Source organism: Erpetoichthys calabaricus, chromosome 17 (genome assembly GCF_900747795.2).
Source record: "Erpetoichthys calabaricus chromosome 17, fErpCal1.3, whole genome shotgun sequence".
Classification (NCBI taxonomy): domain Eukaryota; kingdom Metazoa; phylum Chordata; class Cladistia; order Polypteriformes; family Polypteridae; genus Erpetoichthys; species Erpetoichthys calabaricus.
The window spans coordinates 96600849-96618201 of NC_041410.2; the positions used below are offsets into that span (position 1 = coordinate 96600849).

The 17353-nt window shown below is 39.7% G+C and overlaps 1 protein-coding gene across 2 annotated transcripts in view; it reads right to left on the reverse strand.

Annotated features, from left to right (window-relative positions):
- The window catches only part of tlcd4b (TLC domain containing 4b), a 31936-nt gene extending 23686 nt beyond the window's left edge, over positions 1–8250 (reverse strand). The window contains exons 1-2 of one of the 2 annotated variants that reach the window (XM_028823533.2): positions 8056–8250; positions 3839–3990 (exon numbers count right to left, since the gene is read on the reverse strand). In XM_028823533.2, the coding sequence (XP_028679366.1) occupies positions 3839–3990; positions 8056–8070 (167 nt within the window). In that variant the 5' untranslated portion in view covers positions 8071–8250. Of the gene's footprint in view, positions 1–3838; positions 3991–8055 lie in introns of those variants that run through there. The other variant, XM_051920407.1, reaches the window with a different exon arrangement.
- Positions 8251–17353: the final 9103 nt, after the last annotated feature.

The following is a 17353-nucleotide window of genomic DNA, read 5'->3' on the forward strand; positions in this document are numbered from 1 at the left end:
AATAGTGCTAACACTGCGCATTGTTCTTGCTTGTTAGTAAAGAGAAAATAATACTTTTTTAACTAATCGTTTTACATTAAAGTAACTGTACTGTTTGTATTTAAATTTGTTTACAGAATGAAGTGAATATTTACTAGACCAAGGATGATAAAAGTGGAATAGTGCCCTCTCTAGTGCTGGCTCCCACTGAGCTCCTAGTGATGCCAGGATAAGCACTGCTGCCCTGTAACCCTGAACGTGGTAAGTGGGTTAGGAAGAGGATGAATCAAATGTTTTATGTTAACTGCATGTTTAAGAAAAAAAAATTGCAACCAATGTTTCAAGCCATTTCATAAATACATGAAAATGAAAATAGTGATTTTACATGAAAGTGAGTTCATAAAATGGATGGATGGATGTTATTTGTTTTAATGTGTAACTCCACTCAATAAAATATTCTCTATAGCATATATTTTGGTTCAATTACCTTGTAAACTTTGATTCCACAATAATAGAACTATACTGTATACGCTTGTTGATTGTCTGCAGAATGAAATTAATATTTAACTAGCTATTCTTCACTAGATGGCCTATGCCACCACTAGATTGCTGTTAGTGTAAGCAGGGAATTGCAAGATATATTTTTCATAATGGTTATTCTTTCTTCAGAGAGATTGAGAGAGAAGGGTAACCGTAAGAAAGATGTCATTATTCTATAACACTATTTTCAGTTTGGTATAAACTAGCAAATAACTGCACAGGAAAACACCTACTCCAGGAAGGGAATTAAATATTACTGTCTTAGTCACTGTGAAGCTGCCTGCCTTAAACAAATAAAGTACTTGTGCTAAGCTCTAGACAGACTCACATCACCAAAAAAAATGTATTGGGTAGGGGCCTGATGTTTTATTATGAAATGGTGCTCTCTGCTGACCTTTACCATTCCAGTCAGTACTGCACTATATCCTTGACCGTCTAACATGCTATTCTTGTCTCTGTCGGCAAAAAACAATCACTCATTCTGCTGTCACTACTAGCAGAGTATATGCATTTCTCGGCTGAAAGTTGGCTGTGTTAGTATTCTAATATGATCAGCTATCTGACAGGTTCCTAATCACTTAGGTCAATGACAGAGCTCTTTTAAAAGGCAACAAAAAAGTGTGTAAAGTATGTATGTGTAAATAAATAAATAAATAAATAAATATATAGTAACAAAAGTGCTCTGTTGGTGCCCGACCTGACACAGATGGACACGGAGGTACGTGTAAAATAAAACAATTATTTATTTTTCTTCAGCTGGAAGGCACTTCTTCCCCGTGTCCCCCAGCCACAGCACAGTCCCAAAAACACCAACAAATACAAAAACCACACTGATTCTTCCTCCACTCCTCCCAGGCAGCTTCGTCCTCTTCCTCCTGATTCCGGCGCCTTGATTAGTGGCTGCAGGCTTCTTTTATAGCCCACCCGGAAGTGCTCCAGGTGGTAATTGGCCTACTTAGGCTGCACTTCCGGGTGTGGCTGCGTTACAGCCCACACGGGCTCAGGAAGCCTTGCAGCTCCCCCTGGCGGTGTCAACGGAGCCCAATAGGGATGAGCTCCAGTGTAACATAATTGTGGCCCTCATGCAGCCCAGGGGGGCTGCCATCAAGTGTTCCGGGGGACGTAATGTGCATCCCATGGCTGCTCGCCCGGATCCAGTGCCAAAGGGGCGTCCTGGCCGGGCATGGGTCCCAGCCATGCGCCACAATATATATTAAAGAAAGAAAGTAGATTTAATTGCAAGGTATTAGTCTTTATTTTAAATATAAGCAGGCACTGCAGCCCTCTACTGGCTTCTGCTGGTTATAATGCTGAACACAAGATTGCCAGTTCCATCCCCACATCCCACACCTTTGTTTTTTCTCAGATTGAGCCACTTCAGTACTCACATTGTGGAAAAATGGACGAAAGTGTACTCTACTAGAAATGGCATTTTGTTGTATTGTCCACTACATAATGCTACAGAACATCATGACATTTTTTCTCAACTACTTGTTCAATCTGTAACTTTAACTCAACCTGCTAGTGCTCACATGGTAAAAATATGCAATGCATACAGTATGTAAAGAGTTAATTGCTTTGGAATAAAGAGCCAGTTAAACAGATAACATGAATCAAGTAAGTGAACTACTGTGTGCATTTCTAATTACCTCCTACAAACGATCATATAAATACTTTTATACAATGAATTATTCAACAGAAGTGTGTCAGGAAACTGTACCGGGCTCTCATTGGGACTGCTCTCATAGCTTTAGCCAAGTCAAACGTTCTTTTTTGTTTTCTTTATTGTAATCCTTGTATGCATTTGACATGTTTGTTGTTGTTTGTTATAATATTTATGCAGTTCTGAAGCTTCTATAAAAGCTACATTTCCCTTTGGGACACATAAAGAACTATCTGTCTGTCTATGAAGTGAATTATAAACCAAGTCATACAGACATTACAAGACAAATACAAACCACCGTTGTGGTATTGACTGTGATGTAGTGTATAGGTAGCAACATTTAATTCAAGCACCATTTTCAAGCACTTCATTAAAAAGGGAGAAATTTAACTTCAAAAGTTACAAGCAGAAAGTATTTGCACAGTACACAGTACGCCTACAGTATACAAAAAATGCCACATTCTGTTGATTTAGGGATCTTTTCTACAAGCTCCTTTGAATTGTCTTGATCACAAGAGTGACTCTGTCCTCAAAGGGTGAAAGTGATTATACTCCATCACATGGATTTTGTTTGTTTGAAAGCACAGGTTTCTGCTCCCAAAAACTCATGATAGGCTGTTCCTGGAATAAATGCACCAGAATGCTACTGCTGCTGAAAAAGACGTTTGTTGCAAAGCAAATCCCAACATCCAATTCCATTCACAATATAATACTTCAGCAACACTGCATCTATCAAACAGCAAACAAAATAATACATAAATGCATCACTATTGGGAATAAAAATATTTAAAATATCAGGTTTAAAACAAAAAAATGCACAAAACTGACATTGAAGACAATAAAAAAAGTTTACATTTTTCACTGCTTCTGTTTGCTTCCGCACCCCCCCCCCCCCAAATATTTTTATTCAGTTTTGTGATTCCAGAAATTGAATGCAAAGCAAACTGAGCTGTTTCCTTATTTACCACACTTCTCTGAATACCTTGGAACATTCAAACTCTGTCCTGCAAGCTAAAAGGCCTCTGCCATTTGTAACTAAAGAAGCTCATTGCAGACTTGAGCATTATTTAACAGACGTTGTGACTGACAGCTTAATAACATTTTAGAAATGAACACAATGTAAACCAATATGTGAAAATCAGGAAAATGAAAGCATGACTTTGAAATGTGTCTGCACCGTTTTGATTTTTAGAAATTTGCGGCGTGGCAAAACTGTACAATCTGCATTATGTGAAATATGTAACTTTTATAAAGGGTATACTTTTACATGGTCATATAAATAAAGAACTGGATATGTGTGTATTTTTAAGGTTCATCATTAGCTGTCTTTTTTGTATTATTATTTCATATAAAATTATTTACACAAAATGCCACCCTCATCAAAGTGCTGCCTGAAGTGGTCACCTCATCACCTCACCCCACATGCTGGCCCTGGTCTTTAGTATACTTTTGCATTTAATAGTACTGGTGAAGGTATAATAACAGCTTTAACAACATGGAAGAGCTACATAGGAAATTACAAGGAAAAGGCCTAAAGTCCTCCACTGTTTAATTATATAAAAATATATTTTCTGCTGAAAATAAACAAACAGAAAAAATGTTTATCTTTTAGAATAAATGAGAATTTTAGAATATGGCAGATGGTGTCTCAATTACCTGGAATTCCATTCAGTTTTCTTAACAGGGTGGAGATGCTGATATCCCTGGGAGATGATGAGTGAGACGTAAGGACTGGCCACAGTAAACAAAAACTGGAAAACAGCAAAACTCCCAGCGACCACTTTCAGCTCATCCATTGCTGCTTGCGTCTGTGTGGAGAAAGAGCACAAGAGCTGCTAAACTGTGTCTGGTGTCTGGATTTCTTCTATAAATCAAGTGGTTCTACAGGGTCACGGCCAGGAAGGAGAGAGGCATTTTACACCAGTAGATTTCCACTGGAAATCCTAGCCTGGCCAGAGTCTGCACTCAGCCTTGTGGTTTTCCCCTTCTCACTGTCCTTATCCAAGGCTGGTTCTTGACTTGCACTAAGTGCTGCTGGGATGGCCTCTGGTGCCCACGTCCCTGAACAGGATTAATAGCCTTTGACAGTGGATGGGCAGATGTACAGTATGTTACTTTGTAGAATCATGTTTTGCTTACAGCAACTTTATGTTCCGCTTTGACCAACCAATTTACTATTATCCTAACTCTCACTTAAAAACCAGGAAATGAGCAGGTCTGTCTTACCCCAATGAGTGAGATGATCTGAACTATCAACATTCAGAGTCACCCAAACAGGACCAGCTGTATTTCAGATGGTGAATGAATAGCACCACGTGTTATTCCTTGGCGCTCCTCTCTCCTAGACACCCCGTTGATTTCATATTGCTGAGTCCACAAATATATCAGTTTCATTCTGGAACTTCTCCCATAGCACACTGATAAGTGGTTCTCAGTAGAAAACTAGGCCTATAGGTTATGCAAGGCAAAGGGACATAAGTTATTTTTAGAACCAAAGTGATTTTAAAGATATTAGGCAGCAGTTGACACAGAAAGGAAACTTCACACGTTAGTTTTTATGGGAGCTGCAAAAAAATGGATTTGTATTAAAGAAAAAAAAATTGATTTTACCACACAAACATCATACGGAACATGATCTTACACTTCCTGCTAACTGAGCTGGGCAATAATGGTTCAAAAGGACCCATTACTCCTTAATACAAAAACCACTGTGTCCAAATTTAGATTCTTATGTTTGAATTTCATTTATATTAAATCTGCCTAGACACGGTGTAAAGTCATATTGGGCATGTAAATCTGCTTAGCCTGAGTTTTGACTAACTTTAAATTTGCCTCATTTCATCTGAACTGGCTCTGAAAAGTTGAGTCTACAATATCTTTGGCTACACTCACAGTAAACCACCAGGCGTGTGTCATATTATGGAAAATGGCATAAGAGAGCTAGACAACAGTGACTGGGGAAAAAGCTTTGATAAAACAATCATCTTGTTCTTCTAATCAAACTACATCTACCAAAACCAGTTGGTGTTAATTTCAAGTAAAAAGGAGAGTCTGCTCCAACTCCAGCTGAGACTGGGTCCATTCAGATTTGACTTGGACCGAGATCCACTAACCACAGAAACATGTCCCAAATGGACTGAAGTAATGTTAAACTGTTCATAAGTTCACCCTGTAAGTGTAGGTTCTTTCCCAGTCTTCCACGGTTCTTGCTGAACAAATACATTCTTTCTGACTAAAGCTGAGTCCGCTCTAAATACGTCTCTTTCCCTTAGGCAGTTCATATATGTTCACAATGCCAAATTATATAAGTTTGCTGTCACTGGAATAGTACACATTAAACAGATAAGCTTTCTCAAACTGAGGCAGAATTCAACGCAAACGCTAAACAAGCAATTTTGCTCTCATTAGACTCGATTTCATGCTAACCAGAATTTTGTTCTGACTAGGGGTTGAGTCTGCAGTAAAAATATAAATTACCTCTCACTCGGACAGTTCGTGTGTTCACGCTGATTACGGTTGAGTTTGCAAAAAACAAGTAAGTCCCCGTGGCTGAATTCACTCTAAACATACAGTTTTGGTTTGACGAGGGCTGAGATCATGACCCAGAAGTGAATTAAGCGAGTCAAGATAATGGCCTCCTGGGTGGATGGAGCTGAGATCACGATATAAGGAAACTTTCCCTACAACTAGGCTGAGTACATATTAAGTGATGAATTTGCTCCTTTGTCATTAAAAAGGTTATTTAATTCCTGCTAGGGTTGAATTCAAAAGGAAAAAGATCACTATGCTTTAACTAGAGTTGTGATCACAAATCTGAAATGGATTAGGCAGGTTGGATAATGAATGGATAGATCTTGGGCTTGGGATCACACTGTAAACTAAATTTCCATGAGTTTATATTAAAAGAAATGTTGTTATTTTAATTATTTGGCTGACACCTTTATCCAAGGTGATTTACAACATTTGAGATACAGCTGATTACATTTAATTTGGTTTTCCAATTGGAGCACAGGCAGGTGAAGTGACTCGCTCAGGGTCACACAGTGCCACTAGCAGAATTTAAACCCACAACCTCAGGGTTTGAAATCCAGAGCCTTACCCACTGCACTACACTGCAGAACTGATTTCATGTGAAAAGAGACCATTTTTTCCTCAAATATTGGCACTAAATCAGGTGCTTAATGTGCTCTATCCTGGGTTTAGTTCACACTAACAATATTAAATGATAAATATGTAAATACATTCACTCACACTGGGGTTGTTCATATGTAACATATACAGTATGTAACTCATTTTAAAGCTACAGAGTGTTGTAATTTGCAATTTTTGAAAATTTTTCTGCTGTTGTAAATTCTTTCTGAATCTCAAAATCAAATTTCTAGAGGCTTTGAATGTGGAGTACATTGACTTTTTATTTTCAATATCACGTTAAAAAGAAAGCTTTTATTTTACTAGAGCTGAGTATGCAATGTGCATATATATTTCTGCATACATCTATATAACCACACATATATACACTTAGCTGTATTTAGTTGAAATCCAACCAACGCAGCCCTCAGCATTAATGTTTACAGTGCACCATGCAATCAATAAGGAACGGCAGAGACAGAACAATCGGATTGGGCACACAGACATGTCCTTTTATTAAGGTGTGTATGGAGTCAATCCTATCAACACACATGTTCACACAAATGACAATTTAACAATGCCAATTCACATAACGTGCATGTCTTTGGACTCTAGAAGGACATCAGAGCACCATGAGGAAACCTATTTGGATTCAGGTTGTACATGATGTAAACCGTGGTGTCCTTCTTGAAAGGCAGAATACACAACCGCCGGGCCACTGTATATGGAGATATACAGTATTTATGAAAATTGAATCACAATAGGACAGGGCTGAAAAGATTTTGCTAACTAGGTCTTTGTTAACACTAAATAGAATATTTCAGTCCATCTGCCATTTAGTTCGCGCTAAATATTTAAGTATGTTCTTTCAGTGGATTAATTTGTACTAAAAACATTTTTTTCTTCCCACAATTCAGACATTGAAGAGGTAAGTTCACATCAACACTGGTAGAGTTCACGCTTTATTACCAGCAGAGATGACTTTGTAGTAAGTACATGATTTTGCGCTCATCGGAAATTGCCTGTACAACGTATTCGGTCACTCCGAATAAGGTTTAGTTCGCACTAAATGATTTGCTCTATCCTGGACCGATTTTTCTTTGAATATAAATGTATAGTCCAGACTCTGGCGGAGTTAAACTGTGTTCAAGTGGTTAGCATTCTAAATTAACCCTCGCCTTGTGTCATCCTCGGACACAACTCCTATGGATCAAGAAGGTTCACTGTACCAAGGGCACAACTATAGAAATGAGCCAGTCCAAAGTGGCCTATGCACCCGCTGGTTCTTTCTGTTCAAAGCGCACTCCAACGCAGCGCGGCATAAGCTCCCCGCCCATTTCTTAGTGCTGGAAAGCCCGAGTTCTCTCCTTCGTCAACTGCTCTCGCACTAATCGCAAAGCCGGCAGGCGCGTTGTTAGTTAGAGCAATCAAAACGCACATTCACTTGTTATCTGGAGAAATGGCACAAGTGTACGTGACGTAATGTCCAAATCAATGCGATTCGCTTTGTTAATACGGGTATGTGCTTGTGTAATTTAATTAAGATCGTTAGTGGGGGAATGGTGGGTCTGTAAGATTGCTTTGTGTCCAGCCTGATCCGATTCCAAACTGGACGAATACCGCATGTTTGTATGCGAATGCATCTGCATGTTTAAGGGACCCGTGTCCGGCGGCCTTTAGCAGCAGGGAGAAACAAAAAAAAAACACTCTGATCTCTACCGAACGTGGCACATTGCATTCCTCACCGGGGTTAATCGCATAGACGGGGTCCAATGTCGCTTCCTCTGACTCCCGACACCTCTCTCCCAGGAAATTCTCGTTACCTCTAAACGCTCGGCTTCAGCTCCTTCGCGGCTTCTTTTGCAAAACTTTGCTCCCAACTTGCCACATCTCTTGTTGTGTTTCAAGCCTGACAGCCGAGAACCTGCTGATGATGTAAGTGAAGCCACTCCCCCAACACACACACCCCCTCGGAGCCACGCCTAGCGGAGGCTCCCATTGACAAATCCTCTTTTTTTTGTGTGTGTAGGAGTTCAAGTTCTTTTGGGACTGGAACTGCCATAACAGACACTAGGGGTGAGCTTAGCTTTCATTAGTTTGTTTACTCCAGTTGATAAGGACTATTTAAAGATGTGTTCTCATGTCTGTATAAGAAATTGCATATTTAACAAGTTTAGCTCTGTTGAATTTGAATTGTATTTGTTTAATTATATTTGGCTTTCCTTCACAAATGACTTATAAACGTCAGATGTCCTAGAATCGTTCGGCTGTTTCTGCATTTGTAGCGTCACAAGTTAACTGGCTTGCTTAGGAGCACCTTGTTTGCATGTTCCTAAAGCTGTAGAAATAATAAGTGGCTCACTTAATATCATGCAGAGAGGCAGTTGTTGGGCGCTGAAACTTGTCATTTTCATATTAGTACCTGTACATCATCAGCAAGTGCTTCGAGAGGCTTGTCATGGGGCACACATTTAAACATAACCCCCTGCAGTTTACCTCCTGCTCAAATCGGTCCACCCAAAGATGTAATAACATCACTTTTCCACAGCTCACCTTAACAAGAAAAACAGAATGCTGTTTATTGACTTCAGTTCAGCCTCCAATACCATTATTCCTCAGAACCTGATAGGAAAGCTGAACCAGGCTTTGGTTCTTCTCTTTGTAACTGGATTTTGGAGGTCCTGGTAGAAAGACCACAAACAGCCCACAAAGGCAACAACATCTCCAGGCCCATCACACTGAGCCAGGGATTCATTGTTAGCCCCCTACTGTTCACCTTGCTATCTTATGACTGTACTGCGATACAGTGAAGTCAGGAGAGTGGGCTTTAGAGGCCTTTCTTAGAAAAGGTCTATTATTTGTGAATGTTAACGTTGTCCGTTGGACAATATGGTGGCACAGTGATTAGTGCGGCTGCCTCACAAATCCAGTGCCTGAGGTTTGAATTCTGCACCCAGTCATTGTCTATGTGGACTTTGCATGCTCTCCTTGTCTGAATTCTATTTCCTCAGGGTGCTCTGGTATCATAATAATGTGTTTGTCCGGTTAATTGCCAATTCCATGTTGGGCCTGTTTAACTGTGAGTGTTGTTGTTGTATGTCAAAGTAAACTTTATTGTCATCTCCACCATATACAAGCATACAGTGAGACAAAAAGACGAAGCCCGGAGCTCACAATGTACACGTAGCACAAAAAGACAAGACAGTGTGCACAGAACTACAAACCATGCAAAATACCATTTAAACAGGCAATATGCCAATGCAATTAACTGCCACAATTTCACAGAGACCCATTCAAATCCAGTTTTTACAGATCAATGCAGTGACTGGTCCTTCGACATGACAGATAAAGTGATTTGTGCATAAACTAGAGTGAGACATCATAATCTGAGATGTTAGGGTAGGGAGCAAGATCGTGCGGTACACATTGAGTTGAAGAGTATGACAGCCTAGGGGATAAAGCTATCACATAACCTGGCATATCTGGCAATGATGCCGTGGTAACTTTTTCCAGATAGTAAAAGAATGAAGAGTCCATGAGAGGAGTGAGAAGGGTCCTGCACAATGCAGCAGGCCTTGCAGACACAACGTTTATAGAAGGTGTCTTCCAAAGAAGGGAGAGGCACCACGATAATATTCTCCACTGATCTGATTATCCTCTGCAGTCTCTTGTGGTTAGCATCCTGCCTTTCTCATACCAGCCGGTAATGCAGTTGTTCAGAATATTCTTGATGGAGCATCTTGAGAATGGGAGATGAGAGGCTCAAAAAGTGCAGTCTCTGCGGGGCCTTTTTAGTTGATAATGTGGCATTATTAATGCATGTGAGGCCCTCAGTTATGTGCACACTTTGCGACCTCCATAGTAGAACCATTGAGTATGTTTACATGGACACACAAAACCAAGATAAGGTGAGTAACCCGGCTAAGGCAGAAGCCTGTTTTCTTAAAAATCCATATTTACACGCACAAGTAATCTTCTGGAGTTTTCCTTTGTCAAAACTCTTGAATGTCATTAAACTGCACAAAAAACAGTTGAATTATGTAATTGGCCACCATGAATCTGAAAACAAGCATGAAGCTTGTGATAATTTGCTTGTGTTTTACAAATATGTTTAGTCATTCACGTGCTCTGAAGTAAATAACATCCATCCCCTCTTGACATCTCCGACCTGAGCCCCCAAAGATTTGCAGTGTGAACACTCGCTGCTGTTGCGTCATCAGATGACTCTGTTTTACTTATTCTATAGCAAATAGCTGGATGACAACTAAACTGACACTTTATTAATATTTTCTGTTACTCGATTGCATGCAGCACACTGTTTTCTGAGCCCAGCAAATGAGTGGCATACTGGTACGTGTGCTTCTTGCCTTAAACCCACTGGTGCTTGGATAATAATGACACAGCATTTTTTTATGTTGCGTTAGATTACTTTAAAAAAGTAATCTAACCATGTAAAGCACATCACTTTTAACACGATACTGCTCCTGATTGTGTGGCTAGACTCAGCACTGTATGTTCAGTTCATCAGCATAACTTTAGCGATTTTTGAAATACTGAATTTGATTATTTCAGTCAGGAGAAGGAATAATGTGATCACCATGCTTTTGCCTCAGGAAACTGATATTGGTGGATGCCTCTATCTGTGGCTGCTGAAAGCGTGTGTGAAGCTAAGCAGGCAAACAGAGTGCAACAGACATGTGCAGACTACAAAATCCTTCACTGTAACCCAGGTAAAAGTTTACATGGCGGAGAAACCTATGTGTGTTAATCAGGTTTTTCAGGTACCGATAACCTGGTTTTGCCAACTGGAATAAAGGTTTACATGGTATTTTACTGAAGTCAACAGTTCTTTAGTTTAGTCGACAGGTGCATTTACAAGTACATACGCTTTAATAACCCGGTCAGGCCTACTGCTGGTGGGATAGACTCTGAATGGGAATGTGCAGGTTTGAAAGTATGAAGTTATGTTATGCTACATTGCCCTTTACAGATCTGAAGGGGGGGCACTGTCTGTTACACCAATACTGTGAGGAAGGCAGGAACAAACTCTAGGTGGGATGCCAGTATACTGAGCACATTCAGAGCCATAATGGGACAGGTTAATGTTAGACATCAACCTGACAGCACATTGTTGACCCCTTTGTTAAAGGTTTTACTGCACACGGAGTACAGTACAGGAAATGTCAATGTGTTGTCAGACCAAGCAATTATTCCAGGCCACCAGGGATTTATTGATCAGACCGCATTTTCCCTGTTTCTGCAGCCCATGCCACATTTTACAGCTTCACACTAATTGGACCTGATTATCCCTCAGCAAATGGCAATTTGCACCACTGTAAACTATTTAAAGAGAATAATTTAAACACATTCTTCCTTGTCCTTGTGTACACTTCTATTTGACCGTATAGGAGTTGTTAATGAGCTGTGTTAGGCAGCAAAAATAAAAAAGCAAGTTTTCATTGTGAGATTTGTAGTCTTGAGTGAATGGCTTTATGAGCTCATACAGTCATGTGATAAAGTAAGTACACCCCATGAAATGATTTTTTTTTTCTTTTTTAACATGTGTGGACTAATCAAAATTTGATCTTCATTTAAACAGTATCTTTCGTTAAAGCTGGTGTAACTGGAGTAAAAAACAATGAAATTAGACTTGGTATTAATCTATCCACCTTAATAAAGGGATAAGTGCCTTCATGTCTGTCTTTGTGTTTATCAGGTTGCTATGTCTCAGTTATACCGAAAGATGGAGCATCACAAACATTTTTAGTAATAAAATGCACTGCATTTGTCATTCTAACAGATGGTGTATCACAAACATTACCACTACTTTTATGAATCCCATACCACATGACATAACAGAGACAAATGCATTACGTGGTGCACTGCAAATATTAACACCAAGGCCTATGTTGATTATTTACATCTTAACCTATCTTAGATGGGTGGCACTGCTAGTTCAGTGATGAATAGACTGGTGCACCATTTATATCTGCAGAAAAAGTGGCTCTAATAGCTGATTTTTCTCCCTTAAGTTGCCATTTCTTCTAATTGTTTTTAGTCGTCTCTGACATTGAGTGGGAAAAAGTTGTCCTCACTTCTCCATGCAGAATCCTTTCATCTGTGCAATATTTGAGGTGGTGTCTTGAGTGCACAGCCCGTTTTAAATCCCCATAGAATCCTGCTGGGATTCAGATCATTGCTTTGACTTGGCTGTTCCAGAACCTCCCATTTCTTTCTTTTTTAGCCATTCCTTGGTGGATTTACTCATATGTTTAAGGCGGAGTGGTGGCTCTGAGGCTAGGGATCTGCAGTGGCAATCGGAAGGTTGCCGGTTCGAATCCTGTAAATGCCAATAGGGACTCAGCTCTGTTGGGCCCTTGAGCAAGGCCCTTAACCTGCAATTGCTGAGCGCTTTGAGTAGTGAGAAAAGTGCTATATAAATGCAGAGAATTATTGTCATGTTGCAAGGCCTACTTTCAGTTGAGCTTTGGACAGATGGTCTCACATTTCTCTCAAGCACCCTCTAGTACAATAAAGAAGTTATAGTGGAATGTATGATGGTGAGCTGCTCAGGCCCTGATGCAGCAAATCAGCCCCAAACCATAATATTGCCATGCTAATGCTTTACATTTGATATCAACTTCTTCTGGACAAATGAGTTAGTTTTCACCACACATGTCTTCTGGTACTTTGGCCAAATAACGTTATCTTTGCCCCACTTGTCTAGAGCAAATAGTTCCAGGAGTCCTGGTCTTTGTCTAGGTGTTTATGGGCAAACTCTAGTCTTGCCCCAATGTCCTTCCTGAACAGCAAAGTTTTCCTTCTGATACATCCCCCATGTAGATCTCATGCACTTTGACACCAACAGGTGCAAGAGCTACGTGGAGGTCCTGTGATAAAATTCTGGCTGTTTCAGAAACTTCTTTCAGCGTCTTGTGTTCTGCTGTTGGACTGAACTAACTGTGTTGGCCTGGCAGTTGTCTGAAATCTTCTTCACTTGTAGATGGTCTTCTGGATAGTGGAATGGTTGGTTTCCAGTTGTTTAAGTCCCAGACTCATCTGCATCTAGAACTTTCTTCCTGAAGGCCTGGTCTGGTATACCTGATTCTAACTGGACTTATCTAACATATGTGCTTACTTTTTCCACAATTGGAATTTGAATTTATGTTTATTTAAATTATTCAATGGACCGGAAAATGTAAATGTGGCGTGATGTTTGTTATGTCACCTATATGTAAAGTCTGTTTATAAAAAGTGTTTAAATGAAGATCAAATCTTGATATTTCTGAATATGTTAAAAAATAACTTTTTGTGGGGTGTACTTTCTTTTTCACATTACTGTATCTAATCCTCCAAAATGTTGTAAGATGGTGCAGACATTTGTTCTGTTGTCTTACAGCTCCACAGCCTGCTCTGTTTTTGAGGGTAACGTCTATGTGGGATTTTCACCACACGTCCAGCTTCCTCCTTCATCCTAGTGATTGACTGGCGACTCTAAATATGCTTGGTGTGGGTGTATGTAAGGCTAATCGCTGCCTTATTCCTGAATTATCCAGAAGAGACTCCAGCACCCTGTGATCTTCTTATAAATTAGGTGTGTTTGGAAAATAAGTGAATAAATTGGGATATACTGTAATCTGCTCAGGGCAGCCTACTGTCATACAACTGTCATGGGCTAAACAACATTGCCATCAAGTGGTAAGAAATGATCTAACAACAAACATTTTGACCAACTTGATTTACTATTCCTACAGACAATGAAGTAATCTAAAGGTTTTAAGCCTGATCTACTAAGAGAAACAACAGAAAAGCAAACTTCTTCTTCTTTATCTTCATCTTTCCTCACTTCTATGTGGAGTCGATTTGCTTGATCAGCCTGGTCCTGAACTTCTGTGTCAGTCAGACTCTCTTCTTTCTGATCTTCTTTTACTTTATGCATCCACTTGTGTTTTGGCCTCCCTTGCTTCCTCTTTCCCCTGTACTTTAATTCCCATCACTCTTTCTATACATTGTTTCTCCTCATCACATGTCCATACCATTTTATCTACTTTCCTGTGCTTTCTTAAATCTCTCTCCCACTTTTTGTTGTCCCTCTGATTGTATCGTTTCTTATTCTGCCCTTTTTTGTAAACTCCACGCATCCATCTCAACATTTCCATTACTGTCACTTTAACTACTTCTCATGTGCATCGTTTACTGCATACCTTACATTTAACCTTTGACTTCATTCTTTGATCACACAATACACCTGATACCTTCTTCTAATTGTTTAATCCACACTACACTTTATGGGTTATCTCTGCATCTAATTCTCCATCTTGGGCTACCACTGATCCTAAATATTTCAATTTATCCACTCTTTTCAATAGATAGGTACCCAACAGTAAAACAAACAAGCTTAATTTTTCTTAAATTCTCTAATGACTGGCCTCCTATTCAATGATTTGAACAATAAACATCAATGCCATGCCCCAAAATGCCAGTGATGAGATTAATCAGCCAGGATAATGCAGTACCTACTGTTCAGAACCTCAACAATGATTACCTGCTTGTTTGTTTTCTTTGGGCTTGGAGAGAATTGCCTTTGTGTGATGTTTGCCACAGGTTTATATAGTGCTGGATGAAGTAAGGTATATCGGAAAACTGAAGGTCAAATATACTCCAAAGCACAATGTGAGAGAATGGCAGAGGTTTACGGGTACCATTTCAGTGTTCTTTTGAGTAAATGGGTGTGTGTGGATTTGTGAAAATTTTACTTTGAGCACAACTTGAACACAACATAATAACCTCAGACGTGCTAAATCCATTTCAGAGTCACGGCCTGCCAGATCTTATTCTGGTATCATCAGGTACAAGGCAGGAAATGTGCCAGTCATGCACACACCCACACAGGGTTAATTTCAACTCTATTATTAACCGGTCCTGCACTTTTTTGCCAGTTTGGGAGGACAACAGTAGAACCAGGAAGAAAACACACAGAACTGGCAACAACATACAAACTACACTCAGACAATGACCAAGAATGAGATTTGAAACAAAGTACTGCATCCATGTGGCAGAAGTGCTAACCATTGTTCCACCTCTGTTTGAACATATCAGAAAGAAATTCATTATTGTGGCTTTGGGATGGAATTTAATGTGCGATTAAAGTTTTTTTTTTTTTTTGGATCTCTCATTCCTTCCCTTTTTACAGAAGTCTTTGGGCTGGAGAGTTATACCCATAACTATGCCATGCGTCTGAACAGCCGACAGAAATATTATTGGTCATGTCTAGACAACAGAATATGTTGTCATTCATATCTGAACACCAGAGGGCACTGTAGTTGTTTCTTTCTTTATGGGAGCTCTCAAGATGGGTGAAAGTTTCATTTGGTCACTTGTTGATTAATGCCAAGGTTGACAGGTTGGTGTCTTTCAAATGTATTATTTATTTACATATGCTAGGCAACAAATATGACTCTGTAGTCAATTGTTACATGCATTACACTTATCACTGTCTGCATGGTTTAATTTGGCTGATGTAGTCTGTTTCCCAACTGAAAAGAACTTCCGAGCACATGCTGTCCAATACAGTATCAGAATGGCAGCTCTAGATAAAATGCAAAATCCATATTTTCCAAAAACCCACCTTCTGGTTGTATAGGTTTATCTTCAGCTACTCCAGATTTCCTCCCACATTTCCAGACATGCGTTGACTGACAATTCTCAAAAGTATGTGTGATGAGCTGGTATTCCTTCCAGGGTTGGTTCCTCCATTGTGCCCTATGAAGGTTTGGGAATGTTACGTTATGTACCCATTACCACTCATCTCATATTTACACTATATTGTATTCCACCTCATTGTATGTCTATGTAGCAATGCATTTTTGTGTGCTGGGAATATGCTCTGGGACAAATAATGTCAAGTCAGTCAAAGTGTCTAAAGAAAGGCATCATATGAAAAAGTAAGTACACCCCATGAAATGTTTTTGCTTTTTTAACATATATTGACATATCAAGATGTGATCTTCATTTGAACTGAAACTATATATAAAGGTAATATAACAAACATCCCTCCACATTTACATTTTGTGGCCCATTGTATAACTTAAATAAACATAAATGTAAATTCTAGATTTGAAAAAAGTATGTACATCATTGCATTTAATGACTCCTGTGAAATGTCATCAGGTGGTGTGCAGGTGGGCATTGACCAAATGAATGTGTGACTGGATCTATTTCACCAGTGTTAGTTAGTTAGTTAGTTAGTTAGTTAGTTAGTTAGTTAGTTAGTTAGTTAGTTAGTTAGTTAGTTAGTATCATCGACTGACGGGAACATACCAGTCCAATAGTGAAATGTTGTCCAGGTCCAGTTGTGCTGCCCCTTTTAATCTCTGTGGCATCAAGTCAAAATAAACAGGAGCATGATGGCTCAAATAAGAACAAAAAGAGCACAGAGCAGGCTTTAGAGCCTCAGAAACATGGTTCCTGTGTAGAGTGGCCAGTTTAGGTATGAACTCTATCCAGCACTCTGCTCTTTCCCAAAAGTGATGCCACCTTCTGCTCAAAGTCCTCAATGCTACTGTGTCATAGAGAGCATGTGTGCAGCATTGTTCATAATGGCCATCAGTTTTTTTGTCTTAATTCTTTCCTTTGCTTCTACCTCCAAGGGGGATGTGAGTGCATCTCATAACTGAGCCTGCCCTTTAAATTAGCTTGTTGATGTGATAGGCTTCTCTTGAAGTGCTGTGACTGGCCCAGCCAAGTACTTGTAGCAATGCGCCACCTTTACATCCACTCTATGAATAGTGATGGGGTGTTGTCAACACACTCTATTCATACCTGCTGTTCTGGCCATGTGCCATTCTAAAATACTATCTGCAGATCTTTCATGTGCAAAATCAGCTCCAAGTGACAAGTGGGACTCCACGGCCCGGAGTCTTATCCACTTATCCATGGAAGGCGACACAACTTAGTGAATGGTGAAAGGGCCAAATTCATGATGTGCTTGTATTCTTAAAAAGCATTTCTGGGCCTCCAACATCCTACCCAATGAACATGCAA